The sequence below is a fragment of the Felis catus genome, chromosome B2 (assembly GCF_018350175.1).
Source record: "Felis catus isolate Fca126 chromosome B2, F.catus_Fca126_mat1.0, whole genome shotgun sequence".
Lineage (NCBI taxonomy): Eukaryota > Metazoa > Chordata > Mammalia > Carnivora > Felidae > Felis > Felis catus.
The window spans coordinates 14,747,561-14,772,832 of NC_058372.1; the positions used below are offsets into that span (position 1 = coordinate 14,747,561).

The 25,272-nt window shown below is 48.5% G+C and overlaps 1 protein-coding gene and 1 long non-coding RNA gene across 3 annotated transcripts; both read right to left on the bottom strand.

Annotated features, from left to right (window-relative positions):
- On the bottom strand, nucleotides 1-17,879 carry CD83 (CD83 molecule). Of its 2 annotated transcripts, none has more exons than XM_045057093.1 (5): nucleotides 17,699-17,879; nucleotides 17,475-17,590; nucleotides 4,108-4,321; nucleotides 2,441-2,547; nucleotides 1-1,136 (listed from the first exon to the last, which is right to left on the bottom strand). In XM_045057093.1, exons 1-5 carry the CDS (start codon nucleotides 17,733-17,735, stop codon nucleotides 1,011-1,013), a joined length of 600 nt encoding a protein of 199 aa, XP_044913028.1. In that variant the 5' UTR covers nucleotides 17,736-17,879; the 3' UTR covers nucleotides 1-1,010. The 2 variants fall into 2 exon arrangements, with proteins under 2 accessions (XP_044913028.1, XP_044913027.1); XM_045057092.1 differs by having other exon boundaries at nucleotides 1-1,139; nucleotides 17,699-17,874.
- Nucleotides 17,880-24,083: 6,204 nt separating this feature from the next.
- On the bottom strand, nucleotides 24,084-25,092 carry LOC123385686. The gene is made up of 2 exons (XR_006598646.1): nucleotides 24,768-25,092; nucleotides 24,084-24,482 (listed from the first exon to the last, which is right to left on the bottom strand). It is a non-coding gene; the product is annotated as an uncharacterized LOC123385686 (long non-coding RNA).
- Nucleotides 25,093-25,272: the final 180 nt, after the last annotated feature.

Below are 25,272 nucleotides of genomic sequence, written 5' to 3' on the forward strand. Positions count from 1 at the left end.
TTCAAATTTTTAGGGTGCTTTATGCTTTTTCAAAGCATTTTCACATACACTGTCACAATCAACTCATACAACCACCTTCTGGTTTACGACTGAGAAAAGAGAAATCACAAAGACCCTGCTCAAGATCATACAGCTTGGCAGTGGGACACCTGGGGTCGGAACCCAGACGGCATGATTTGTCCGGCATTTTCGTCAGGGCATCAAATAGCTCACGATCCTGGGGTCATCCTCTCTGACTTCGTTCTCTCCATACTGAGGTTACTTGTGCTGTGAGCCTTGATATCTAACCGTAGACACAGATTTCAAAAGGAGAGAAAAAAACCCAGTCCTTCTTTGGCAGGAATCTACGGATATCAAAACAAATGTGGCGTCTTCTTTATTGCTCCTTTATGTGGGTCTTTCTGGATGAAAAGGCTCCAGTGGGGAACAGCTCATCAACTTGTTACTTCTAGGTACACACGATACTCCTTAGTAATAGCAGGGCCTTCACACCGGGACATGATTCGCTAAATATCCCCCGCTGTCTCACAGTTTGGCCCGTCAACTTCTCCCAGACATAAAACATCTGGGCTAGCACAAGACAACACGGCAAACTCAAAGAGAGATGTTTCCCAGATGTGAAGAAGACCACGGTCCTCAAGAGTCTGTCACAGGGCCGGCTCTGGGCGTCCGTATTTCCCAAAACCCTCTTCCAGCTGCGGCTCGCCATAGCTTGTGTGGGACTGAAAAGAGCTCCGGGGGGTTGACCAGATAGCTGAATAAAATGCTAAGAAGTTAGCTGTGAAAAAGCAGAGAGCTTCCCTGCGGGCGGCCCCATGCTTCGTGGTCCTGTACCGGTTCCCAAAGTCCTGCTCACAAAGAGCGGGCTGTGACCTGCAGTTTCCGGAAGGACCTCCCGGGAAGGACGCCCTCTTCGGTGCGGGGCTCACTCCGCTTTTGTCCGGCGTGACATCCGGGCACACCGCTGAGCTTTCTTCGACTTTAGAGAAAACAACCTGCAGAAATCCTGCTCATACCAGTTCCGTCTTGTGAAGGGTCGCTGGCTCCAAATGCTTATTTGGGGAGACGACTGGGAGGAAAGCTCGCTGCGTGCCCGGTTTAGAAAAATCTGGAAAAATACTCTGTTGTTGTGCAAACTTCTGAAAAATAAAAGAAGTTGAGACATGAACAATCGGCAAAATGCAACAGTGGGCGCCTCAATTTAAGCTCCACTCGCTAACAGCGGGCTGCACAGCTCGTTCGGGAAGCCCTTGTTAGCCTAGTAGCTTCGCTCGCTCGACAAGTGGGCTTGTACTATTTCACCGGCAGCCCCAAAGTGTGACCAGGAGACGCACGGACTACAGACTGGGGCCATTTCCAGCCCCTACTGTTAGCTACCTGCATGGAAAATCAGTGCCCCCTGAAACAGGCATTTGCCAGCAAGAAACTCAAGTCATTCATTTTTTAAATTTACCCGCCAGTAACTCTAATCATCTTGTGTGCAAATGACCCTAATGACCCCAAATCGTAAGCGGATGGCTTATGTCCTCCACTGTGCCTAGCTTAATGCCTGTACCCAGTAGGTGCTCACGGGAGTCTTTTTGACTGGCGTCCAAAACAGCAACTAGAGAGATGAGTCCATGGCCAGAGAGGCAAGGAAGCGAATACAGGGGGCCAGTGAGTGACAAGGCCCCGGGATAGCTCTTGGGTGAGATCTGTCCTGGCCCCTAAGTAGCCAGTCCTTCCTGATAGTATTGAGACATATGGGACAGATCACTTCCTAGGGGGTCAGGCCCAAAGCTGGCCTCGCTCCCTATAACTTTGGTCTACCCAGGTAAGCAGCCATGCACAAAGAGGCTCAGGGTTTGTAAGCTGCAGCCTGCTACCAACAGTTCAAGGTCAAGGCCACTTCAGCACCGGACGGCCATCTTCCACCCTACGATGCTGCCTGTATACCCCACTCCTCTGGCTTCCCAGGGCTAATTCCCAGGGAGTGGAGGCAAGCGCCAAAACTCTTAGAGGAGACCCCCCAGGAGGAAAGGGTTCAAGGTCAAGAGAAGGAGACTGATCCACCACCGTGTGGTGGGGCTGCATCACTCGCCTACAGGCAGAGTCGTGCCTCTGCCCCAGGATGATGGCAAGTCAGAGCCACACTTGCCACCACTGTCACCACCAGGGCCTCTGGCGCCCCGGAAGGATCCTGTGGCAGGTCTCGAACTTCCTTCACACACCCTACTTCGTCCTCTCTCGGCAGCTCTCTGTGCAGGGCAACCGGATTCAAAACAAGCCGGGCGCTTCCCGCACCGATTCTCACAGCGCGGACGCCTCAGCAGGTGCCCGGTTCACAGAAGAACATCTCTCGCCAGCATTACGGATTCACGCTATCTACCAAGTATATTCGGATTGGCGCCCCCGGGCGATCTTTTAATCATAATACGTGTTTTTTTACGAAGATACTTACACAAGTGAAAATAATGAGTGTTAAGTAGAAAACTACCAGAGCCAACAGCAGTACAATCTCGGCTCTGTATTTCTGAAAAGTGTCTTCTTTGCGTTCCTTAGGGCATCCTTAAAAAAAAGAGAGAGAGAGAGTAAAAATGTGAAGCTGTTTAACAGAACTTTCCTACCGTGATAAAAAGCTAAGAATGCTTTGCTCTGGCTTTTCTTTTTTTTTTTTCCCCAAGTCCTTCTTGTCTCCCATGCCTAACCGCACACGTCTGTGCATTCGGGAAGAACAACGCTAGTGACAGCGGTGACGGCGGTGGCCGGTGCTCACTCGCACCTGAGCCTGGCTGTGTGCGATGGGCCCGGCATACGGCAGCTCGCTCAGGCTCTATTTCCTGGCTTTTCTGGTGCCTTCGCGTCAGATGACACGCCATTTGTTGAAGCGTGAGCCTGCTTCATCCGTGCTGTGTAGAATGCTAGGTGTTCTCACCTCAGGAGGACTGGGGGGACGAAGGAACCGGGCAGGTGAGCCGCCCGGCTATTACTGAATGAGTCAACACGTTTTTGTAGAATCGTGAAATCTCCACCAAGGCTGGCGGCAAAGGTGGGCTAAGGGGGTCCCCAAGGGGCCGTCGAAGGCTGTGGCTGCAGCCCTTGGGGACGCAAAGGCAGGAAGAGACATGGAAGGGGACAGCCTCTTCTCACTCAGACATGACATCCGACGTGCGTTGTCTGGGATAGCCAGACTGCCAAGCCTGCTTGAAGGCCCAGGCAGGGGCGGGTGGAGTGCAGGTGACTGGGGTGGGGGGGGACGATCCCCTGGGGCCACGAATAGTCCTTGAGAGAGCTGGAAACCTCTAAAGCTTGATTCAACATTTCACAAGTAGTATAGGGATGGGTTCTCAGTAGGGTCTGTGACTCGAGAAAGGGAAGGTTGAGAGCCTAACATTTATCCAGCGCTCCGTGTACCTCAGGCACCGAACTAAGCATTTCAGTGCAATATCCCATTTAGCCTTCACGCGAGCCCATGCTGGAGAGGTTATCGCCCCCCATTTTAGAGATGACAGAACTGAGGTTTAGAGGCTGTGAGAGATGTGCCCAAGGGCACACACGAATGAGCCGCAGAGCTCTTAAGTGAACCAGATCCAGGGGACTCTGGAGGAGTCTAACCACTGAACTTGTAGGCAACCTTGTCCTCAGCAGAGGAAAGGAAACCAGCCATTCTCTGTTCCTCTCCTCTCTGCTCTTCCCTGCAAGGTTGCTCTCGTTTGTCAATCACCTCGATGCGGATGCTGATTGACAGCCTGCTGTGTGCCTGATAGAGCGAAGAATAAAACAGATGCCAGGTCTGGGAGGTGCATGCCGAGGAAGGAAGGAGGTGCATGCCGAGGAAGGGAGGAAGGAAGGAAGGGAGTAAGGAAGAGGGAGGGAGGGAGGAGGGAAGGAAGGAAGGAAGGGAGGGAAGGAAGAAAGGAAGGAAGGAAGGAAGGAAGGAAGGAAGGAAGGAAGGAAGGAAGGAGGGAGGGAGCAGAAAAAGTTATGACATTCTTATAGGAGAATTTAGCTTTTAGCCACACAATCCTAAGCTTCCAGTTGGACTCCAATCGAGAGGACGGAGCTTAGAGCCTATGCAAGTGCACACGCATCTTGCAAGAAGGAAACAGGTGCAGCAGATCACCTCACCTGTCACTTTCAAGGTCACAGTGCCGCTTTGGTTTCTCCGCCCTTCTGGCTCCTCCAGGATGCACCTGTATGTCCCTGAGTCGACACTGGTAGTGTTTTCAATCTTCAGGGAGTACAGCCTTTCACTGGAGGCTTCTAAGGAGCCATCCTTCTGCTGGTGGTACCACAGACCCTCCGGGGGCATCTCTATCCTTTGCTCGCCGTCGCCTGTAAGCTGTTGAAAAAGCATCACGCTGCATCAGGTTCCACTAACAGGACTTGGAAACACCGTCCTCACCCGGATCAAGGTTCTGCCTCTTGCTTTCATAACATCCGTCCTCAACTATTTTTTTTTTTTAAACAAAACAGTATGTGTATGTGTGACCTTCAGGGGAGGAGGAGAAAATGTATGAAAATTCTGTAAGGCTGTACCTTTTCTGGCATAAGATCAGGCCTGCACTTTACGATTCGGCGTATCCCAGCTTCCACCCCCTTATAAAGGACAGAGTGTTGTTGCTGCTGACAATAATGATGCGTCGATGAGGATTTGCGCGAATCACTTTGAGTCACATGTTGCTGCTGGTTGTTCTGTATTAAATGTCCTCTTGTTTTCTGCAGATACCCACTCACCCCCTGAATGATTCTTAGTTTTGTGTCTCAGCCTCCCAACTCGAAGACCACTGGCAGACGGCTCAGCGAAAAGCACAAACACGCATGAGCAAATGCCTCCTGTAAACGGTCACCTTGCTCTTAAAAAACTGGGTGAAGTGGGGCCACCCATGATGTCACAGGGTGCACCACACTGACGCCCTAGCAGGGCGAGAAGACAGCCGACGGTGGTGCCCCGGGGAGACTTTTTGGGCCACATCACGCGGCAGTCACACCAAGATGCACACAGAAGGACCGCGACCGCTTAAATCTTTGGACCCGGGACAGACCAGCCCGACTGGGGCAGATGCCCAATTCAGCCAACAGCACCCGGCGGGGGTTCTCTGCCTGAACTATCTTCTTGTGACGTCGGTGGGGTCTGTCCCTCACCTCTTACTTGACAGATTAGGCCACACCGCATTCCCCATCAGTTTTTTTTCCCCCAGATATATTTTTAATCTGCCTAATTAGCTCGCCCGTGCATCCTCCACCGAAATGTTTTCAAGCGTCCAAACCGGATTGACACAAAAGGAAGGCAAATCACCGTTCGTTCTCGTTCTCGGCGCTCAGCCCTCGCCCTTTGCTGGATGGCCGGGACCGCCGGGGAGCCTGGGACCCGGCGGCATCCCTCACCTGCCCCTAGAATGTCAGGGCGCCAAGAAGCCACCTCAGGGAATGACCCAGCGATCAGCAGGATTCCCTGTCGCTGCAGAATGTCATCTCCTGTCCTGGGAGCCGCCAGCTCCTCTCCCACTTTCCAGGCGAATCAGGGCAGGGGACGCCCAGGGAGGCCGAGGCAGCTCAGGCAGGGGCGTGCACACACGCACACACACCGCACGTGTATTGTGCACGCGCACACACACTGCACACAAGCGCTATACACACACAACACGCTACACGCACACTCCGTGGCTTCCCCTTCATTTACTACGCGAGGGAAGCGCGGAGCCCACAGCAGGCCGGCTGGGCCCCGGGCGCTCGCGGACTCGGCGGAAGGACGGACGGACGGGCTGCAGAGACACCTGGCGGCGGAGCCACCACCGCTCCCGCACGAGCCCCGCTCCGTCCCCGCCGCCACACGGCGCCCCGGCGAGCGGCTTTTCTCCCGCACCGCCTAGGAGAGTGGAGCCCATTGCTGGACGGTTCTTCTGGTGTCGAAAGGTCCTTTCCTAAATAATCAAGGATCTACAGCCTCGGGGCTTCAGGGCTTCAAAAATGGAGCAGAGAAAAGAGGAGCGGCCGAGGAGGCCGAGAAAGAGCTAGAGGCATCCAATGGGCGCCAGAACGCATCTCCTTTTGCCCCGGGGTTCCCCCTTCAGGCCTAATTACACCGCGAACTGCAGCCTCCCGGCGCGCGCTCCCGCCCCTCTCCTCCCCTCCCCTCCGCTGGCCGGGGCGGTTGGGCTCCCCCTACCGGGGCTGGTGGGGGGCGGGCGGCCGGGACCCTCGGGGCGCCCGCTGGGCCCTCACCCCGCCACGAGGCCACTCCTCCAGCCTTTCTTTTCAGAATTAACCTCTAAATATGTCAATTGCAGAGTTATTTCTAACACAGTTCACCGGACTCTGTCTTGCTAGAACTCCTGCGTCCGAAAGCGCAGAAACTTGGTGGCCGCAATCATTCTGAGATTACCTATCTCCGGTTTTCTCCTTGGGGGCCTCTGGTCCAGTTCAGCGATCCCTCCCTCAACTCGGAAGTCAAGATCAAAACCGCAGACCCTTCCGGAGGGGGTGGGAACAGAACCTGTGATCCCGTTATCCTACTGGCTGCCAAGCTGGCCGAAGCCAGCGTGCAGGTGATCAGAACCGGCGGGCGGTGGCCGCCTGTCTTTTTGCCGAAAAGAATTTCACTTTAACATTCAGTGGTAAGGAGCGCCTAGGTGGCTCAGGCCGTGATCTCACAGTTCGTGAGTTCGAGCCCCGCACTGATAGCTCCAAGCCTGCTCATGATTCTGTCTCCCTCTCTCTTTCTGAAAAATAAATAAACATTTTTTTTTTTTAAAAATCAGTAGTAACAGCGAGAAGTAGTTTATTTGGCGGTCAGATTTCCGTGGGCCTCTGGCAAAACCTCCAGTGGGTCTCCAGTTACTTTTCAAATAGAAAAACAAAGGCAGAGCGAGGTCATGAGAAAGACAGAAGATAGAAGTAGGGGAAGGAAAGGCAAAACAAAGGACCCCAAAGCAACCTGCAGAATTGTGATTTACTGACCCATCACAGCCATCAGCGGGATCATGGCAAAATACCTCAAATGTCGTGGGGCCATCTTCCAATGGCCTCTTCCTGGGTCTTCCTGAAAGACCCAGAACACTGGGAGAACTACTCGCTGAACTTGGGAACTCTTGCCTAAGTAATGAGCACGGCCTTTGCCGATGACTAACTATAGCAAAAGGAACCTTCTGTGAATTCACACAATGCACCCGGAAATATTTCAGAACGCTCCCTCCTGGCTTCAGGTTGTAGATGCAGACACAATGCCTATTCCCCCTTCTCTATGCCATTTCAAGATAGATCTTGTCATGTGACTCCATCTGGGCAGTGTGGGATTTGCCTCCAGCTGCAAAAATAGTGGTAGTTTTTATGTTAATGTAGCATGCTCAAAATGCAAGCAGGCATTAGCAGTACCAAGAGACTTCTTATGCAAAAGTTCAAATCATTAACTTCAGTTCTGGGGCGCAGCAGCTAGCACACCGCGGGATCAAGGGGAGTCCCTTGTGGCAAAAGCAGCACCGTGCAAGAACCAAAGGAGAATTCCAGAAAGAGGTAAACTGACCAGCCAGCAAATGGGCCATCCTCAACTGTGTTTCATGAGTTCTTGTAAGCATTTGAGCTGGCTGGAAATCAACCACTGGCAAAGAACAGCTCTTTAAACATTCCAAAGCTGAAAGTGTTTCATTGCCTCTCTGCGAAGGCATTTTAGGAAATAGTAATTTATAACAAAAGGAACCCTCGGATTCATTCACAGCCAAGCATAATTGATGGGAACTATTTAATGCGCACTTTCCAAAGCTAATATTGTAGTGTGCTAAACCACAACACGATTTGCGCAAATTAATTCCTCAAAAGAGTCATCCCAATTATGTTTTAAAAATCCACGCTCCGTGCATTAACTCTGATGCGGACAATTCTATAGTTTTGATTGGATTAGAGAAGGGTAAAATATAGGACATCTCATTTTCAGAAAACCTAGGGACTTTTGATTTGCCTCAAGGCCTTCAATGTGACTAAACAATTTAAGTAACCTATTCTTTCTCTAAAATGGAGATTTGACCTTAAGAAAACCACAAGCCCCAAATTAAATAAACTCTTTAATTTGCTGAATACTAAAGCAAGCAAATACAAGTATGTACTAATTTTAAGGGCATGTGAATTAAAGTTTGTTGTTGTTGTTTTTAAATGACGGACAAATTGGAACTAGAACAAAAGAAATGAAATAATATGTTTGAAATTGAACTGATATTTCTGTCAAAAACCCTACTGTGGAAAATGATGTTTTTTAATTTAAATAATTCGATCCAAATATATGCTCACCTTCTAGATTGCCATATTTGAATATAAGAGAGCAACACTTCCGGGGGTGCCTGGGTGGCTCAGTTGGTCAAGCATCCGACTCTTGATGTCGGCTCGGGTCATGATCTCATAGTTTGTGAGTTCGAGCCCCGCATCGGGCTCTATGCTGACAGTGTGGAGCCTGCTTGAGATTCTCTCTCCCTCTCTCCCCCTCTTTCTCTCCTCCCTCTCTCCCTCTACCCCTCTCCCCAGCTCATACGCATGCACTCACTCTAAAATAAAATTAAAAAAAAAAAGTTTTTAAAAAGGAAGAGATTTTCTTGAGGGGCAAAATGTATGTGTGTATATACGCATATATATATATATATTTAATCCAACAGTTTGATTAAACATATTTAAAGGTATGGACCTTATGTATTTAAAGGTGGTATGAAAGTAATCTGATATATTCCAATCACATTGAACAGCTTTTGCTTTATTGCATTTCTCATGCACTAACTTTCATGTACCTTGGTTTCTAACTCAATTAAAGTGCCAATATAATCCCCATTCATCATAAAAACAGCTCTTTATAACGTGCAAAATAGTTTGGCTCGGAGGTTGATGTCATAATGAGGGTAGAATGTATGCGCATTAACATCGTTTTTTTCTAAGTGTAGTTTTATTGGAAAAATGATTTTCCACTTTGAAATTTACTGGGTCTAACAGACAGAGTTGAATTTATGGCTGCTAAGAGAGTTATGAGTATGGCAGAGGCAACATAATTAAGAGCACAGGCTTTGGAGTCGATCAGACCTGGAAGCAAACCCCAGCCTCACCACGGCTAAGATCTGCTCTTGGCCAACTGACCGAACAGCTCTCGGGCTTCCGTCTGCTCCACAGACACGGGGTGGGGGTGGGAGTGGGGGGAATCGCATCCCCCAAGGCGGGTGAGAAGACACACGTGATGAGGGGAGTGGATAGCACAAAACAGTGTCTGTCGATCGCACAGAGAGCCCTAAATGTCTTACTCTTCTCTCTCATGTTCCCAGCCCAGGTTTCACTCAGCTTCTAAAGAGTTCCCAGCACACTGGGATTATTCAAAAAGCATTTGCTGAGTGAATGAGTGAATTAAAAAAAAAAAAAAAAAAAAAAGCGAGTTATAAGGGCACTGGCTTTGGAATCAAAGGCGTAAAGTCCTTCAATTTGTGGTCCATTAGCCGGGTCACCCGTGGTAAGCCACCCGCTCTCTGGGTCTTGTTTCCACACCTGTAACTTTCTCACTTGCTCCGTGGAGCGATTTAAAGTGCCAAAGGAGAGAATACATGAAAGGGCTTTACAAATGGTAGTGTGGGTAACGGAAGTTGTTATTATACCTGAGAACTTTCCACTCGTCCATGCTCTCTCATTCTTTACCGCTGATACGTCCCGTCTCCTCCCTGGCAAAGTTGTTCTAGGAGTCCCAACATCTGCTCTAGAGAGGAATTATTTTTCTAGCCCCCGTGTGTCCACAAAATATCCACAACACTCTGAACTGTCTCCAGCACTGTGACAATCAATGCGGCCACACCCTTCGGCACTGGGATTTGACCAGTGTCCGTGCCGAGCGTCCTTCATCCACCTGCGTCCTGTGGGTCCGGCTGGACCTGGAAGAGACCCTCTTAGGAGCTCTGACTCACATCGTACACAGGGATGGCATCTGGTTCTACAGGAGGCACGCGTGACTCAGGCGTGACGCCCGTGACCACAGAGACTGGTTCTGACGACCACATGACCCCACCAAAGCCACTTAAATATAACCAGACATTCGTTGAGCTGTTAGAAGAGAGGCACAATCTTGTCCTTCGCCCATGACCCTGCGAGGGTACACAGGACTGCCGTTACTGGCTACTATCTCACTGCCGTGGGGAGGCTGACGAGAAACCCAGTATGAAGAAAGGAAGAGTTGAGGGACAGAAAGACACCAGGTCCCGGGGATATTTAAGGACCCCTAAATCCAGCTGTCTTTGCTTCTTATGCTGCCGAAACAAAGCACCCCAAACCGAGGGACTTAAGGTAACAGGACCTTTTCGGAACCCTCCTGCACTGCTGGTGGGAATGCAAACTGGTGCAGCCACTGTGGAAAACAGTGTGGCGGTGCCTCCAAAAGTTAAAAATAGAAAGATCACATGCTCCAGTAATTCTACTGCTGGGTATTTACGCGGAGAATACCACAATGCCAACTGGAAGAGATTGATGCGCCCCCGTGTTTACTGCACCATTATTTACAGCAGCCAAATGACAGGCGCAGCCCAAGTATCCCTCGATAGATGCATGGATAAAGCAGATAGGATATAGATACACCATGGAATATTATCGGCCATAAAGAAGAAGGAGATCTTGCCACTTGCAGCAACACGGATGGATCTGGAGGGTATAATGCCAAGTGAAATAAGTCAGAAAGACAAAATACCATGTGATTTCACTCCTATGTGGAGTTTAGGAAACAACATGAACGAACAAAGAAAAAAAGAGACAGACAAAAGAGCCGACTCTTAACCATAGAGAACAAATGGATGGTTACCGGGGGGGGGGGGGTAAAATGGGTAACATAGGGGAAGGGGATTAAGGGTACCCTCATCATGAGGAGCACTGAGTCATGTATAGAACTGTTGAGTCATTCTATTACACACCTGAAATTGATATGACACTGTAGGATAACTAGACGGGAATTGGAAATTTTTTAATAAAATTATAAAAATAAACAACTGTATTCTCTCACAGTTCTCGAGGCCAAAAGCCGACAAGCAAGGATGCTGACAGGGCTGTGCTCCCTCTGAAGGCTCTAGGGAGGAATCTGTTTCATGCCTCGTTCCTGATGCTTCTGACATTGCTGGCCATCCTTGTCATTCCTTGGCTTGTGGACACATGCACTCGTTTCTGCCTGCACCCTCACATGGGGTCCTCCCTGGGTGTCTCTATCTGTCCATCCGTTTTCTCTTCTTCTAAGGACACCAGTCACTGGATTAGTGACACCAGTCACTTTCCAGTGTGACCTCACTTTAAATTGCTGGCATCTGCAAAGACCCTAGTTCCATATAAGGTCACCTTCACAAATACCAGGGATAATCTTTCTGTGGGACGCAATTCTACCCACAGCACCAGACGTAACTGGAGTGTGAATTACCATTTTAAAGCTTTTTCCCATTTCAATTATATAAACCAATATATTCCCTTTATATGAAGCTAGATTTTTTAATATCGTTTATTTTTATTTGTTTATTTTGAGAGAGTGACTCAGACAGCATGAGTCAGGGAGGAACAGAGAGAAAGGAAGAGAGAGAATTCCAAGCAGACTCTTTGGGGTCAGCAAGGAGCCCGGCGCGGGGCTCGAACTCACGAACCGTGAGATCGTGACCTGAGTCGACATCCAGAGTCAGGTGCTCAACCAACTGAGCCACCCAGGTGGCTACTTGAAGCTACCTTTGACGGGATTACAATGCTTTGCAAGTAAAGAGTCCGGCCTGGTAGGGGCACTGTGAACCACCCCATAAATAAATGTGGCAGGGAGGGCACTGCCTCCACACGGCTCCAGGCTGTAGACCAGTCCTGCTTGCCTCTTGGGCTCAGATCCTCCCCACGCCCCGGGAATGAGACATCCAGGACTAATCTGATTCAGAGTCTTTGTGCCCCAGAACTGACCCAGCGTGATCCAACATGATTACGAATTGTTTATGGCAACTGGCCTCCCTCTTTCCCCGTAGGTGTTCCCCACCTGGACCTATAATCCTAACCAACTACCCGCTCTTCTGGAATCTCTCATCTCTTAGAGAATTGGGACCAGAACAGACTGGGTGATGCTCCACAAAAACATGAAGCTTATTAAAAGCCTTGGGCTTCCAATCCTGTACCACTCCTACAGGACCCCACAGGAACGTTAGCCAACGGCATCCCAGTGCAAGAACAAAAACCCAAGGTAGGTTTGTGGGTGTTCTTTCCATCTCAGGGAAGTCCTCATGTCTAGCTCTGGTTTGAGCTAGGGCTTTTGGTAGAAAATCCGCGGTTATCACTGGAGTAGCCAGGAAAAGATTATGCAAACAATTTTAGACGGAGAAACCCTTTTTTAGGTAGAATCTCTTTTTAGCTCTGCCTCCCCTTTTCGCTAAGACCTTCCCTTACATCACTGCGACCTTCTCCTCACTTCCTCTTTTTTGCGTAGTGACATAACCAAATACAGAACTAAGATAATGCGGTTCTCACATGACCTAAATCCCCCTTTTATTCATGGAAAACAAGTGTTTGATTTCATTCCATTCCACTCCCAGCTGCCTTCTTCCTCTCTACTCTCCCGCACCCTGAAAGATTTGAGCAACTTCTCTCTGATTCATGATTGTCCCAAAGTCTCGATGAGGAGCCAATCCCAGTGGGCTGAGGCTTCTATGGCCCCTATGAGGTGGCCACGTGCTGGGCTGCCCAGTCCTCTGTAGAACCACAGGGACACGACTGGTGACCACGAATGAAGGGAAGGGACATCTCAGAAATGTGTTGAAGTCTCGGCTGAGTTACCCTGATTGTCTTTTGCAATCGAGCGAGAAAACGCCTCCCTCGGAGACCCATCTTCGAGGGTGAATCACAGCCTGTGTTTCCCCACAAGAAATAATCTTTTCTCTACAAACGCGTGCCATTACATCACCCTCTTTGCTTAAAAACTTTCAGTGACGCCTTGCTGCTGAAAGGAGTTCAAGGCATTGTAACTGGGCATTCAAGGTCCTTCACCATCAGTTCCAAGCCTTCTCTGTAACATCTGCCAGCCCTCTTCTATATAACTCTCCCTTCCAGATCACTGGTCACCCCACTGGCTCCCCCAAAATGCTTGTGGATTCCTTTTCCATGCCTTTGCTCAAGACGGTCCTTTGGCCAAAGTCCCGTGTTGATTAGGATGGGCCAGCATGAGGCCCAGGACTTGGAACGCACTTGGGACCCAGAAATCTTTACTAATGAAACTGTAAATGTAAGGGCCGTCTGAAAACTAACTTTAGGCCTTTCACGGTTTGGCCGAGGGTAAAGGCCATCGAAGTGAGTCAGCCAGGTCAAGCAGTGTAGGTGCCCATGTGGGCAGCGTGATTTTTCTGTGACCCTGACACACTGCTTTCACGTTTCAACGTTTCAGTGCTTCTGTGTTTACTATAGGAATGTTTCCTTCGCCTCCCAAAGACACGCCCTTAAATCTCATCTTACAGCAGATAAAATTCTAGAATCAAGGAACTGTAGTGAGTGGCACACCCCGGCTCCTTCACGGGTCCATCCGCATTTGTTGGCTGCACGGGTTACATCCGCCCAGACCACTCATCCGCTCCAGCCCCCACCAAGGGACCCCGGTTTCCTCAGCGCCTCCTGGCTTTGTGGTTCACTATCACACAAGCCGGCAGAGACACAAAATACAAATACACTGAATGGGAAGTCAGCAACCTACGCGGACGGCAGCTTCATCACAAAACAAGGACAAGCAAGATGTGCGTGGTGACTAGCCTGGAACTTTGGAAGTAGCCTCACACAAGCCATGCCCCTGCTCTCTGACAGCTCCCTTGGTTCAGGGGATAACCCATGAACCCTTCTCACTCTTACAAACCCAAGACTGGCTTCTGAAATCCGTCTTACTTCCCCTTTCTCCCTTCCTTTGGAAATCATCTGAAAAGGGCATGTGTCTTGTGACACATCTCTTGTCTTCACCCCCGCAGCGTCACCCAAGGTCGACACGATATATCCTCTTTCGTTATGCATCAGCGTAGGTCGTCAGGGCTCCCGGCATGACTCCAGATGGTACTACATCTCCCTGGTAAATAACCGCTCGCTATTATCAGTTGCGAACATCACCAAGCCCAAACACTGCGTCCAGGGGCATCCCCTCCCTGCAAACCTAGTGCAGCCTCATTAAAGAGAGTGTGAATCCACATGTGCTCGGCGTGAAGCACAGAGGTAGCCCTTTCACGGATGCTCTTACTCCGGGAAGACATGGGATGGTGCCACGCCCTCTTACACAAGACACTCAACAGCCAGAGGGAGAGAGTGCTGGACCAAGTCTGTCTGCATATTTTCTCAAAATCCCTCCCTAAACAAACAGTCAGTTCACGACTTTCAAAGCTAAATTCAGCTAGTAGCTTGATGGGTATGTGTATTCATGTTTCTCTTTCTTCCTAACCATCTACTTTGCCTTAACAGGTACAATACAGGAAAGGACAAGAGGAGGGCCCACTGTTGGATCCCAGTTAGAAGGGCACTGGTCCCTGGGAAATAAAAGCTGGGTTCACAGGAAGTGGGCTATCTCAGCCCACTCTTTGCTCCACCTACAGCCCCCTGTGTTATATTAAGCCTCCTCACCCCCGCCCCTCACTGTACCTCTCTTTATCCAGAGAGGATAAAACGCACACTGTTTCTTCCTCACTCGCCCTAATGTGACAAACGCTAATTGGACGCCCTCCGCGTTGCGTCTTTTGGTAAAAGGCACATGATAAGAAACACACGGTTTCCATGGGTCCTCTGGTAATCACAAGTAATCGCTCCAGTTGGACAGTGGCAGGATGCCCTATGGTTGTGGGAGAACCAAGTGGCACATGGAATTTTACATTGTGACTCATTATAACCGCAATTGTGACACGCAGGAGTCCTGAGAGAATGTGATTCAATCTGGTGGACGGTAAAAACAAAAACAAAAACAACACGCTAAGGGACTCTGCTTCACTCGCCCAGCGCGTAGCCCACAACTGGGCAAAGCGGTTTGACGAACCACACTAGTGATGGTTAGACAGGTGACACGAGCAAGGCGGGTCACGGTCACCGGGTTTAAATTTCTCCTTTTACAGCCACCTCCGCGCTGAAACATTTTACAAAAAACAAGTTGTGGGGGGGGGGAAGAAAAACAATAACCAGATGCTTAATCTTCTGGAGAACCAAGTACTTCCGTCTCCCACCACTGACCTTATTTCCAGAATACTCTATCCATTTGTGTTGTACAAACACAATCGATGCGAAAGTGTAATTACTGGGCTGGAAAATAATAAATATCTACAGAACATGCTGAGGCCTGTTAAAAAGTACTTGAAGGAACAATGCATTTCATTTTCAAGGTAGCTGAATAGTTTATGGGCAGAACACAGCTTTCCTATTCCCCCCGCGACTCGATCACTGTTTCCCTCTTTAAAAAGAAAAAAATAACTATGGCATGATCTTTCAATGACCCTATTCCATGAACCAAAAGAAAAAAGAAAATGCCAAGAGACTGTTGTCATTTAAAAAAAAAAATCAGTTTTGAGAGACCTTCAGGGTAAATCATGCAAGAACCGTGTTCAATAAACAAGCTCATGCATTATAGAGTTACATCATCAGCTGACATCCAAGGAGGAGCTAAAGGTTAATGGCTACGGTTTACTGCATCATTCCAAATGACCTTGTGCAAGATTTACCTTGACAACTATTTGAACTTTACAGTCTGAAATTCCATCTACTTGTTTCACAAGTACTTTTTAATTACTCCCCTGGGGATAGTCTTTTTTTTTTTTTTTTTTTTTTTATTCCTCTCTGGAAGGGATCATGGTTTCATGTTTTGCCCCTTCTTTAAGGTAGCTAAGTCCCTGCCTGGCTAGACCAAGGAGACTTTTCTATTCTTTACCCTAAGTAACGGAGGTGGAAACCAGAGAACTCAGGCTAAGGAATCAGACTACTTGGTTCGAATCCCCCTTTCTCATTTAGCCAAGCTGTATGACAGTGAGTGGCTTCCTTCACTCCCTAAGGCTCAGTTTCCTCATCTGGAAAATGGGAACAGCAGTAGCAGTATAGATCTCTTAAGTCCATTGGAAGGACTGACACAGATACTGGATGTAAATATTTACCCCGGAGGCTGGCACATAGTGAGCACTCAAATAATAATGTCTTCACAATATTTTTGCCTCAATGCTGTTGTTTTAACCAGAACAATCTTGGAAGTGTTATGTTCTCTGATCCCACAGTGAATGAAGTGGAAGCCAGGTAGGAATAATAACAGACGTGCTTCCCTACACGATACAGTGCTCCAAGGCAGCAAAAGTATATCCAGTGCACATACCTCACCAAGTGCCAGCCTGAATTCACGGAGCACCTTCCCAACTGGCCGGGCAAACACTGGGTGCTGCGTGGAATTCACAAAAACAGGGGTGCAGCACCGTCCCAGGGAAAGAGGCCATCTGGTCCGGAGAGGACACACACACACACACACACACACACACACACACACCTGTCCTATACTGCCTTGCTAAATGGCCAGATACACGTGCAGGTTCGTAAAGCATCTTTCTTTTGGAGGGCAGAACAAAGGCCTGCATTCTGCAGAAAGCAACGAACACACAGAGATTTCTTCTCGGATGCTAAATCAGAGCCGCGGAGTAAGGCTAGGATATCACGCGCCCTCGGCTGAACCTGGAGGTGCTGTTGTGGCAGAACCTCATTAGGGGAGGTGGACAAAAGACCAGTGACTGCGGGGCTGTGCGAAGCCGCTGGAACCGCGGTGCTAGCCTCTGAAAATGTTCCAGTGGAGGAACTCTTTAAAGAAGCCGCGGTGCAACTCAATTCCCCTATGGGGGAAGGGGGGGGGGGGCACAGTGACGCTGGTTCTTACTTGGTGGGTGCTGCTCACGCCCCCTCCCAGACGCCCACGCCCCCAGGCTGGGCCCCTCAGGACGGTCGGAGCGCCAAGCAGCATGGACAAGCTAGGGGACAGGGTAACCCAGAAAGCGGATGCCAGACAACTCCCATCTGGGACACAAGCCTAGAGCACATTGGACTATCTCTTAGTGGCCTTCCTCTCAACGTGCCTATTCCTCCCCTCCCCGCCCCTAAATTAGGGACACCACAGCCCCCCAAACCCCAGAAATCAGAAATCTGGGGGGCATTCCTACTGTCCGATATCCAAATCTGCCCTGGCTGCTTTCTCGTGGCCACAACCACAGGTGGCGTCCAGAATTCATCCAAATCAGCGAGTCTCTGCGCTTCCAAAGCGTCTTACTTGGATCATTCATCTCAGGCCACCTTTAGGGGCAGGGAGGGAATTAGGTCCTTGGGGAACATAATCTAAGTCGCCTTGTCGCTAGATGCGGGTGGCGCGGGGTGGGGGTGAGGAAGGCGTGTGGGAAGGCGCGGTATTCGGAGGCTAGCCGCGGTTACAGAGGGTCGCCAGCCCAAGGGAGGCGGTCCCCGCAGCCTCCAACGGGGCTGGCCGAGCCCTAGCCCGCGGGCATCGCCGCGCTTACCTTGGTCCAGAAGACCGTGTAGGGGACCTGCGGGTCCCAGTGGGCGGTGCACGGCAAGTCCACGTCCTCGGAACAAGCCACCTTCACCACCCGCGCCGCGGGCGCCAGGCTGCAGGCTGCAAGAGGGACAGAGAGAGCGGCGTGAGCCAGCGAGAGAAGGGGGTTGGGGTGGGGGGGAGGTCGCCAGGACCCGGTGGGGAGGCGACAGGCGTCTGGAGCCCTACCGCAGCTCAGGAGCAGGAGCCGGAGGCCGCGCGACATGGTTGGGGACGGCCGGCCTGTGGCGCGCTCCGCGGCGCCGCTCTCTTTGTACCCGCGCGCACCGGGACTTCCCCGGGCGCTGGGCTGGGGGAATCCCCGGCGGGGCGGCGGAAGCGGACGGCGCGGCTCCCCCCGCGCGCCACCCTCCGGCGCCGGCCACCCGCGGGCCGCCCCGCCCCGCCCCCGCCCCCGCGCCCCGCCCCGCCCCGCGCGCCCGGACCCCGCGTGGCTGCGGCAGCCGCGGAGCCGCGGCGATCGCAACCCGCGCGGAACGCGGCGCGCTGGGGCTTTGCAGACGGCGCGGGCGCGCGTGACACCGCGCCGCTGACCACCCCCCACCCCCCCCACCTCGGCCGGCTGGAGCCCAGCCCCGGGGTGTTCCGTTCTGTGCACGGACACGAAACCAGATCCGGAGAGGTGGCGCCGCTTCCCCAGGGCGCGCAGCGTGTGGGTGGTGACGCCAGAGGTGAACTCAGGACCTCGCTCTCCCCCAGATTCTGTTGTAACCAAAGACTCCTCGGGCCTCCCGTGGAACTGCCGGAGTCTGGTACGCGGCTCCCTGCCTTCGGACATGGGTTATGGAGCCAGCCCATCGAAATTATTTCAGCCAAAGGAGAACCTCTCCTGTTAAAAATCACACACACACACACACACACACACACACACACACGGAGTTTTGGGGCAAAGCACCCCCCCCCCAAAAAAAAGACAAGCCAGAAGAATATAGAAATCACCTATGATTCATCCAGAAGTAGCTTCTGTTAATGTTGAGGTGTCTTCGCGTCAATGCCTGCATAGGTATTTTTAGTGGGACACCTGTGATTTTGTAACCTACTCTCTTTTAGCTTAATATTTTGCGAGACTTCCCATAACATTAAAGAGCTCCAACAGCATTGTGTTGGTGGCTACGGAAGAGTCTATCACACAGTTCTGTCATAAATTAGAATCCATGAGATCGTGTTAGACATGATTAGTCTAACCACTTAGACTATCGCTGGTGATGGTACGTTGTTTCTTTATTATTATTACAAACGGTGTTATGATTGCTGTGATGAACTTCCGTGGAGGTAATTCTTTGCCCTAATATTGCTTCTTTTCTTTGAATGAATACCTGGAAGAAATTGGGCTAAGTCAGCATTTACAGTTTTGTTAAATAGTGCCAAAGTTACCTCCACTGAGGTGTTCTCGGTCTACATTCTCACCCGCAGCGTATGAGAGTGCCTGTTTCCAACACTCTTGCCAGCATAAATGGTCATCAGACTCCCACCTTGGTCCACCCGAGGGGTTAAAAAGAACAGCATCCCCTGACGCCTTATTTTGCCCTTGATAGTGGTTAAATCAATTGACAGTCACACCAAGCTGTTCCTAAGTGCCTTTTCTCCATAACCATCATCACGCTATTTTTTTTTTAATTGAGACATTGTTAGGCAGACAAGTACAGAAAATAAAAGAATCGAGCACATCTGTATGCAATGTATTCTTAGTAAAACATCTATCCCTTGCTAGACCCCATACCTGGGCATTTAAGCTGTTTTCCAATTTTTCTCCGGTACAAACAATGTTGCATGAAGCTGGGGATGGTCAAATCCTCTGGCCTAGCAATCCCATCGGGTCTTGTCCTGCAAAATACGTGTGTCCAGTTACACTCTCCTCAGCAAGACTTAGTAAATCATCAGATTTTTTTTTTTTTTTTTACATTTTCACCAATCTGATGAGTGTGAAATATCAGTTCCTCTTTAATTTACATGGCACTGATTAGAGGAGGGAGGAACAGCTTTTGTTACATTTTGAAGCCATTGTGTCGTCTTGGGGTTTGCTGGTCATACATCATTTGGCCTTTTCCATTTGAGCTGCTTATAAACTCTGGGCCAAATCCTTTCTTGGTTACGTGTATGCCAAATATTTTTTCCAAGCCAAAGGTTTGTTTTTTTTGTTTTTTTTTACTTTGTTTATGATGTCTTTAATGTACAAGAGGGATTTTTAAAAAAATATGTCCATGTAGTCAAAGTTATTGGGCTTTTCATTTACGGTTTGTGCTTCCGGTGCTGTGTTGAAGAAATCTCTTCCTACCCTGAGAACATAAACACATTCTCCTTCATTTTCTTTCAAAACTTTTCAAGTCGTGCTTTTTCGTAAGCAGGTCTTTAATCCACTTAAATATGGCTTGATGTAGAGATTTAACTTATTTTTTCCATATGGAGACCTGGTTGTTCAGTGCTGCTTGGTAAAATTCCTTATTTGCCCGTTGATTTGAAATAGCATCTCTGTTATATACACATTTCCATATGTGCTTCTATATTCTGTCTCTTTCTGGACTACTGTCACTTTCTAATTACTTAAACTATAGTTAAGTCTCGCTATGGTGGTGGAGTAAGGAAGCCCTCCTACCTTAATCTTCCTCTTCGTAATTGCCCTGGAATTCTTGGTTCTTTGCTCTGCCTTATACAAATTATAATCGACTTGTGAATCTCAATTCTCTTTTGAATTAAAAAAAATTTTTTTTAATGTTTATTTATTTTTGACAGGGAGAGAGAGAGAGAGAGAGAGAGAGAGCATGAGTGGGGGAGGGGCAAAGGGAGAGGGAGACACAGAATCTGAAACAGGCTCCTGGCTCCAAGCGGTTAACACAGAGCCCAACGCAGGGCTTGAACTCACGGACAGTGAGATCATGACCTGAGCCAAAGTGGCTGATTGAGCCACCCAGACGCCCCCTCTTTTGAATTTTAAAAGGAACACATTCAAATTATGTACTGCAGAAAAATGACATCTTTAGAAAGCAATTCTACAAATCCATCAATATTGTTTATCTTTCTGTTCATTTAGGTCTTTAAGAATTTTTTAAATTTAATGCATACAAGTCTTCTCCATTTTTGGTAGATTTATTCCTAGGTACCTTTATATTTTTGGTTGCTATTTTCTAAACTAAAACTTTTTTTTTTAATTTTTTTTTTAACTTTTATTTATTTTTGAGACAGAGAGAGACAGAGCATGAATGGGGGAGGGGCAGAGAGAGGGAGACACAGAATCAGAAGCAGGCTCCAGGCTCCGAGCCATCAGCCCAGAGCCCGACGCGGGGCTCGAACCCACGGACCGCGAGATCGTGACCTGAGCTGAAGTCGGACGCTTAACCGACTGAGCCACCCAGGCGCCCCTAAACTAAAACTTTTTTTAATTGCTCATTACAAGTGAATAAAAACTTACTTTTGTACAGCCAGCAATCTTGTTGAACTTTCTGGTTACTGTTTACAATCTGTTCTTAGATTCCGCATGAAGACACTTTTTCTGGTCGTGAATTTAGAGGTTTTTTTTTTTTCCTCCCCAAATCCCAAATATGTAGTTTGGTTTTAATTGTTGCTACTGATGTCTAGCAGTCGAGTATGCTCAAGAATGTGGTCTGTATGATTCTTGGAAGCCTCTCAAGAAATTTTTGTGGCTTAATATGTGGGCTTTTGGTAAATGTGTCATATGTTCTTGGAAATAATGTGCATTCTCCCTGTGGGTCTCTTTAATCAAGCTTGCTCGTTGTGTGATGGGTCTATCTACATCCATCCTCATTTTTTGTCGTCTTAACTTATCAGTTATTGAAAGAGGTGTGTTAAAATCCCGCCTGTGATGATGAAATGGTTCATTTATTGTTCTTTTTGCCTCATATAATAACTTGATGCTGTTTTAGGTGACGGCAAGTTATAATTATTTCTTCTCAGTGGATGGTTCCTTTTTAGCTTTATTTAGTGACGTTTTTACCCCTAATATCCCTTTTTTGCTTCAAAGAATTTTGCCTCCTCTTATTAGAACCAAACCACTTTCTTTGGGCTGGTATCTTGCTGGTATTTTTTTATACTTTTAAGTTCAATATTTCTTTGTCTTTACCTTCTTAATGTCTTTCTTAACGCATATAGTTAGATGTTTCTAATCCAGGACAACTGACAATCTGTTTTTCTATTTGAGAGTGTAATTTTAGTTTTTTCTGAATTCTGCTATATTTGAATTTAGTTCAGTCATCTTGTTTCATGCTTTAGACTTAACCTGCTTTCCATCTGATTCTTTTTTTCTTAGTTGCATATATTTAACATTGACCAAATTTCTTGTAAATGAAGTCTAAAGTTAACCAATACTGCCACACTTCTCCCCCAAATGCCTAAATGCCCGACCTCTGCCCGTTCACTGCCTGTGACCAGTACCTTCATTCCATCCTGTTTTTCTACGCCCCAGTCTTTTTTATATATTAAATATTCGTTCAAATCTGATATCATACATCTCACTGCTGCTTTTTAGAGTCATTTTCTTCTGAAGTATATTCTTGAGCAATTCTTTTTTTTTTTTTAATTTTTTTTCAACGTTTTTTATTTATTTTTGGGACAGAGAGAGACAGAGCATGAACGGGGGAGGGGCAGAGAGAGAGGGAGACACAGAATCGGAAACAGGCTCCAGGCTCCGAGCCATCAGCCCAGAGCCTGACGCGGGGCTCGAACTCACGGACCGCGAGATCGTGACCTGGCTGAAGTCGGACGCTCAACCGACTGCGCCACCCAGGCGCCCCTATTCTTGAGCAATTCTTGCAGCGGAAACCTGTTATTGGTAAACACCCTTCATTTTCATCTGTCTCAAAATACTTCTTTCGCCCATATTCCTAAGTGCTAATTTAGTTATAATGTAAGTGGACTGTTATTTTCTCTTGGGGCTTTGAATATATTCTTCCGTTGTCCTTTGTCCTCCGGCTTCTGTTGCAACTTTCTGGACAATCTGATACTCATTCCTTTGTAGGCAAGGGTTCTTTTATCTACAAATGCGTCTAAAATCTTCCCTTCCTATTTGGTGGTGTTTTCATTATACAATGTTGTATGTACTCGAGAATGTGGCATTATTCAACCTACTAGGTTTGCAGCTTTCATTAGTTCTGGAAAGTTCTCTGTTACTCTCTTGGAATATTGCCTGACTCCCATTTGCTCTATTTCCTTCTGGAACAGGTGATAAGTGTGTACTAGCCCCTCCCATTACCCATCCACCCCACCCCCGAACCCCTCCCCCCACCCCCCACAGTAAGCTCCTCCCCCACATGCTGCCCGCCCACGTTTCTTCGTGCAGACCTCTGACTCTTCCTCAAATTGATCTTCCCACCTGCTAGTTATTTATTCAGTGATATGTAATTATCAGTTTAACGTATTAAGTTTTAAATTATAATTTTTTAAAAACTTCTGAAGTTAGAGTTGATTTCTGGTTAACTCTAGTCTGGTCTTCTTTGATGGTGTCTTATCCTTTTTTGTGTGTTCTCTTACTTCTTTTGTGCCTCTCATGATTTTAGACATGTTTATTTTATAATCTACCTGATAATTGTATTTTCCGAAGTTCTTTCATATTGGTATCTGTTTTGGAGAGCCGACTCCTGATTTTGTATGGATTTTTTTTTTTTCCGTACCTTTTGTGATTTTTAGCGGTAAATCAGTCTCTAGTCGAGACTTCACACAGGGGAATGCTAGAGGGTCTGTGAGGAAGGTGAGGACTCCTAGAGAGATTTTATGTTTGTTTTAACCAGGTGCCCTAAAGGTGCTACCAGCTATGACAGCATTTTATGTTAATTTTTTTTAATTTTTTTACTTTTTCACATGTACATCCAAATTAGTTAGCATATAGTGCAACAATGATTTCAAGTTTTACGTGAATTTTTTTAGGTTTATTTATTTTGAGAGAGAGCATGTTTGTGTGAGCAAGAAAGGGGCAGAGAGAGGAAGAGAGAGAATCCCAAGCAGGCTCCATGCTGTCAGCGCACAGCCCGAGGTGGGACTCAATCCCAGGAACGGTGAGATCATGACCTGAGCTGAAACCAAGAGTCAGCTGCTTAACTGGCTGAGCCGCCCAGGCACCCCAGAATTTTAGATTAATTTTTTGGTGGGGTGTCTGCTAGACCACTCTACTAGTATGATAACTTTAAATATCATATTCCCGTGAGGACACCTCTATGACTATGAATTTTAAGGAGAGGCTTTTGTTTAAAAAACAAAAAACAAAAGCTACAAGCTTCCTTGTCATTTTGCTGTATGAGTGGACAGTTATTTTCAGTTCATCCTTATTTTGGGGGTGGGGGTGTTCTCAGGATTAACTTTCTTACTCTCCTAGGGCCCGGGGGCCTCTTGTGTGCCTGGTGGTCGTTAGAGCCTAAGCTCCTTGACTAGACAGCCAATTCCCAAGTCTGGACAACTGTTCTTCCCCACCTGCACCCCCCGCCTTGTCCTCCACCCCGCACCCCTGCCCCTGAGTCAGCTCATGGGAGTTCATAGCTTTCTTCATTCTGACCCTCCAGCTGGCCTTTGCTCTCTCGCGGGTAGTTAGACGTCAGCGAGACTTTACTCCTAGGTTCTAGAAATTTGCAAAAGAAATTTTTAATTACACAGAAACCCATATTGCTCAAACCAGAAGTACCCGATCTATCATTTAATAGTCGACAGATGTGACTGCCCAGCGACCACCTCTCAACCCCCTGGAGAACCCAAGTATACTTCCTCACTTCCTCTTCCTCCTCTTCTAAACAGCCCCCCTCACACTGAGGTACGAACACATTTCTGAGAAGGCCGTTCCTTATGCAACGTTCTCGGGCTAACTACCGGCCGCGTCGCGATTAAAACCTGGCGTGTCCCCCAGCGGGTCTCTGAAGTGACACGGCTGTGGGAAAAGCAACCTCTCCAAGCGCTAGCTTGGGGTCTTCTCTGAGCCAACGGGAGACGTTCACAAGCGGGTTGAGCTCCACTCTGACTGGAAGGAGAAACGAACAGTGAATGCAACGTGCTTACTGTCGCCCTGAAACCCCTGGCGGCCACCCGGACATCCTTCTGTTCTGTACTTTCAAAAAGAGAAAACCCCTAGATCACTAGAAAACGCTGTGGTTACACACGCTCGCTGCCCTTGGCAGACATCTGTTAACCTCGGGCGAAGACCCGGAATAACCAGTGCCCTTGTCACTCCTGCTGACCCTCAGGCCCTCCTTTCTTATTAGGGCTTACGTCAGGGGATTCCGTCCCAATTACCCTGTTATTTTACCTTTCTCAGAGAGCATGCCAGGAAAAGCACGTCACACCTTTGGAGCTCCTCTTCGGGGACTGGAGACTGGGAGGAGAAAGTTCTGGAAGGTTCCATCAGTTCTTCTCACCTACCGCTCCCAGGGCAGGGATCCCGGGAGCGGGGAAGGGCCTGGAGAGGAGGAAACTTGAGTTCCCTGCTGAACATTTACTAAGCAGGATGGAAGTTGTGCATCTGCAAGATTGTTCTCGAGAGGCTCATGCGGGAGGACACTGCCTCTCCAAGTGGACCTTGCTTTGTCTCTCGATTCTACACGGTTTCTCTCTGAAAGTCTGAGGCTGGCAGGGTGTGGTGTAAGGGGATCGAGGGCAGCTCTACAGGGAGGGCAGGAGCCAGTGAGGAGTGCATCAGGAAACCAGAGATTGGATAAGGAGAAAAGGGAAATGAAAAGAAGGCTTGCCCTTTAAGGAAAAGGCCTGCAGGAGGGGCCAGGGAACACATTTTGGGGATGGCCTTCAGGCACGTA

Bases quoted from the DNA above. Each gene is read 5' to 3' on its own strand.
- CD83 (XM_045057092.1), bottom strand. From the start codon at position 17,735: ATGTCGCGCGGCCTCCGGCTCCTGCTCCTGAGCTGCG. The intron at 2,548-4,107 runs GTGAGGTGATCT...CTTTTTTTTAAG, and splicing joins TGTGACCTTGAAAGTGACAG to GATGCCCTAAGGAACGCAAA. The intron at 1,140-2,440 runs GTAAGTATCTTC...TTTATTTTTCAG, and splicing joins CACTCATTATTTTCACTTGT to AAGTTTGCACAACAACAGAG.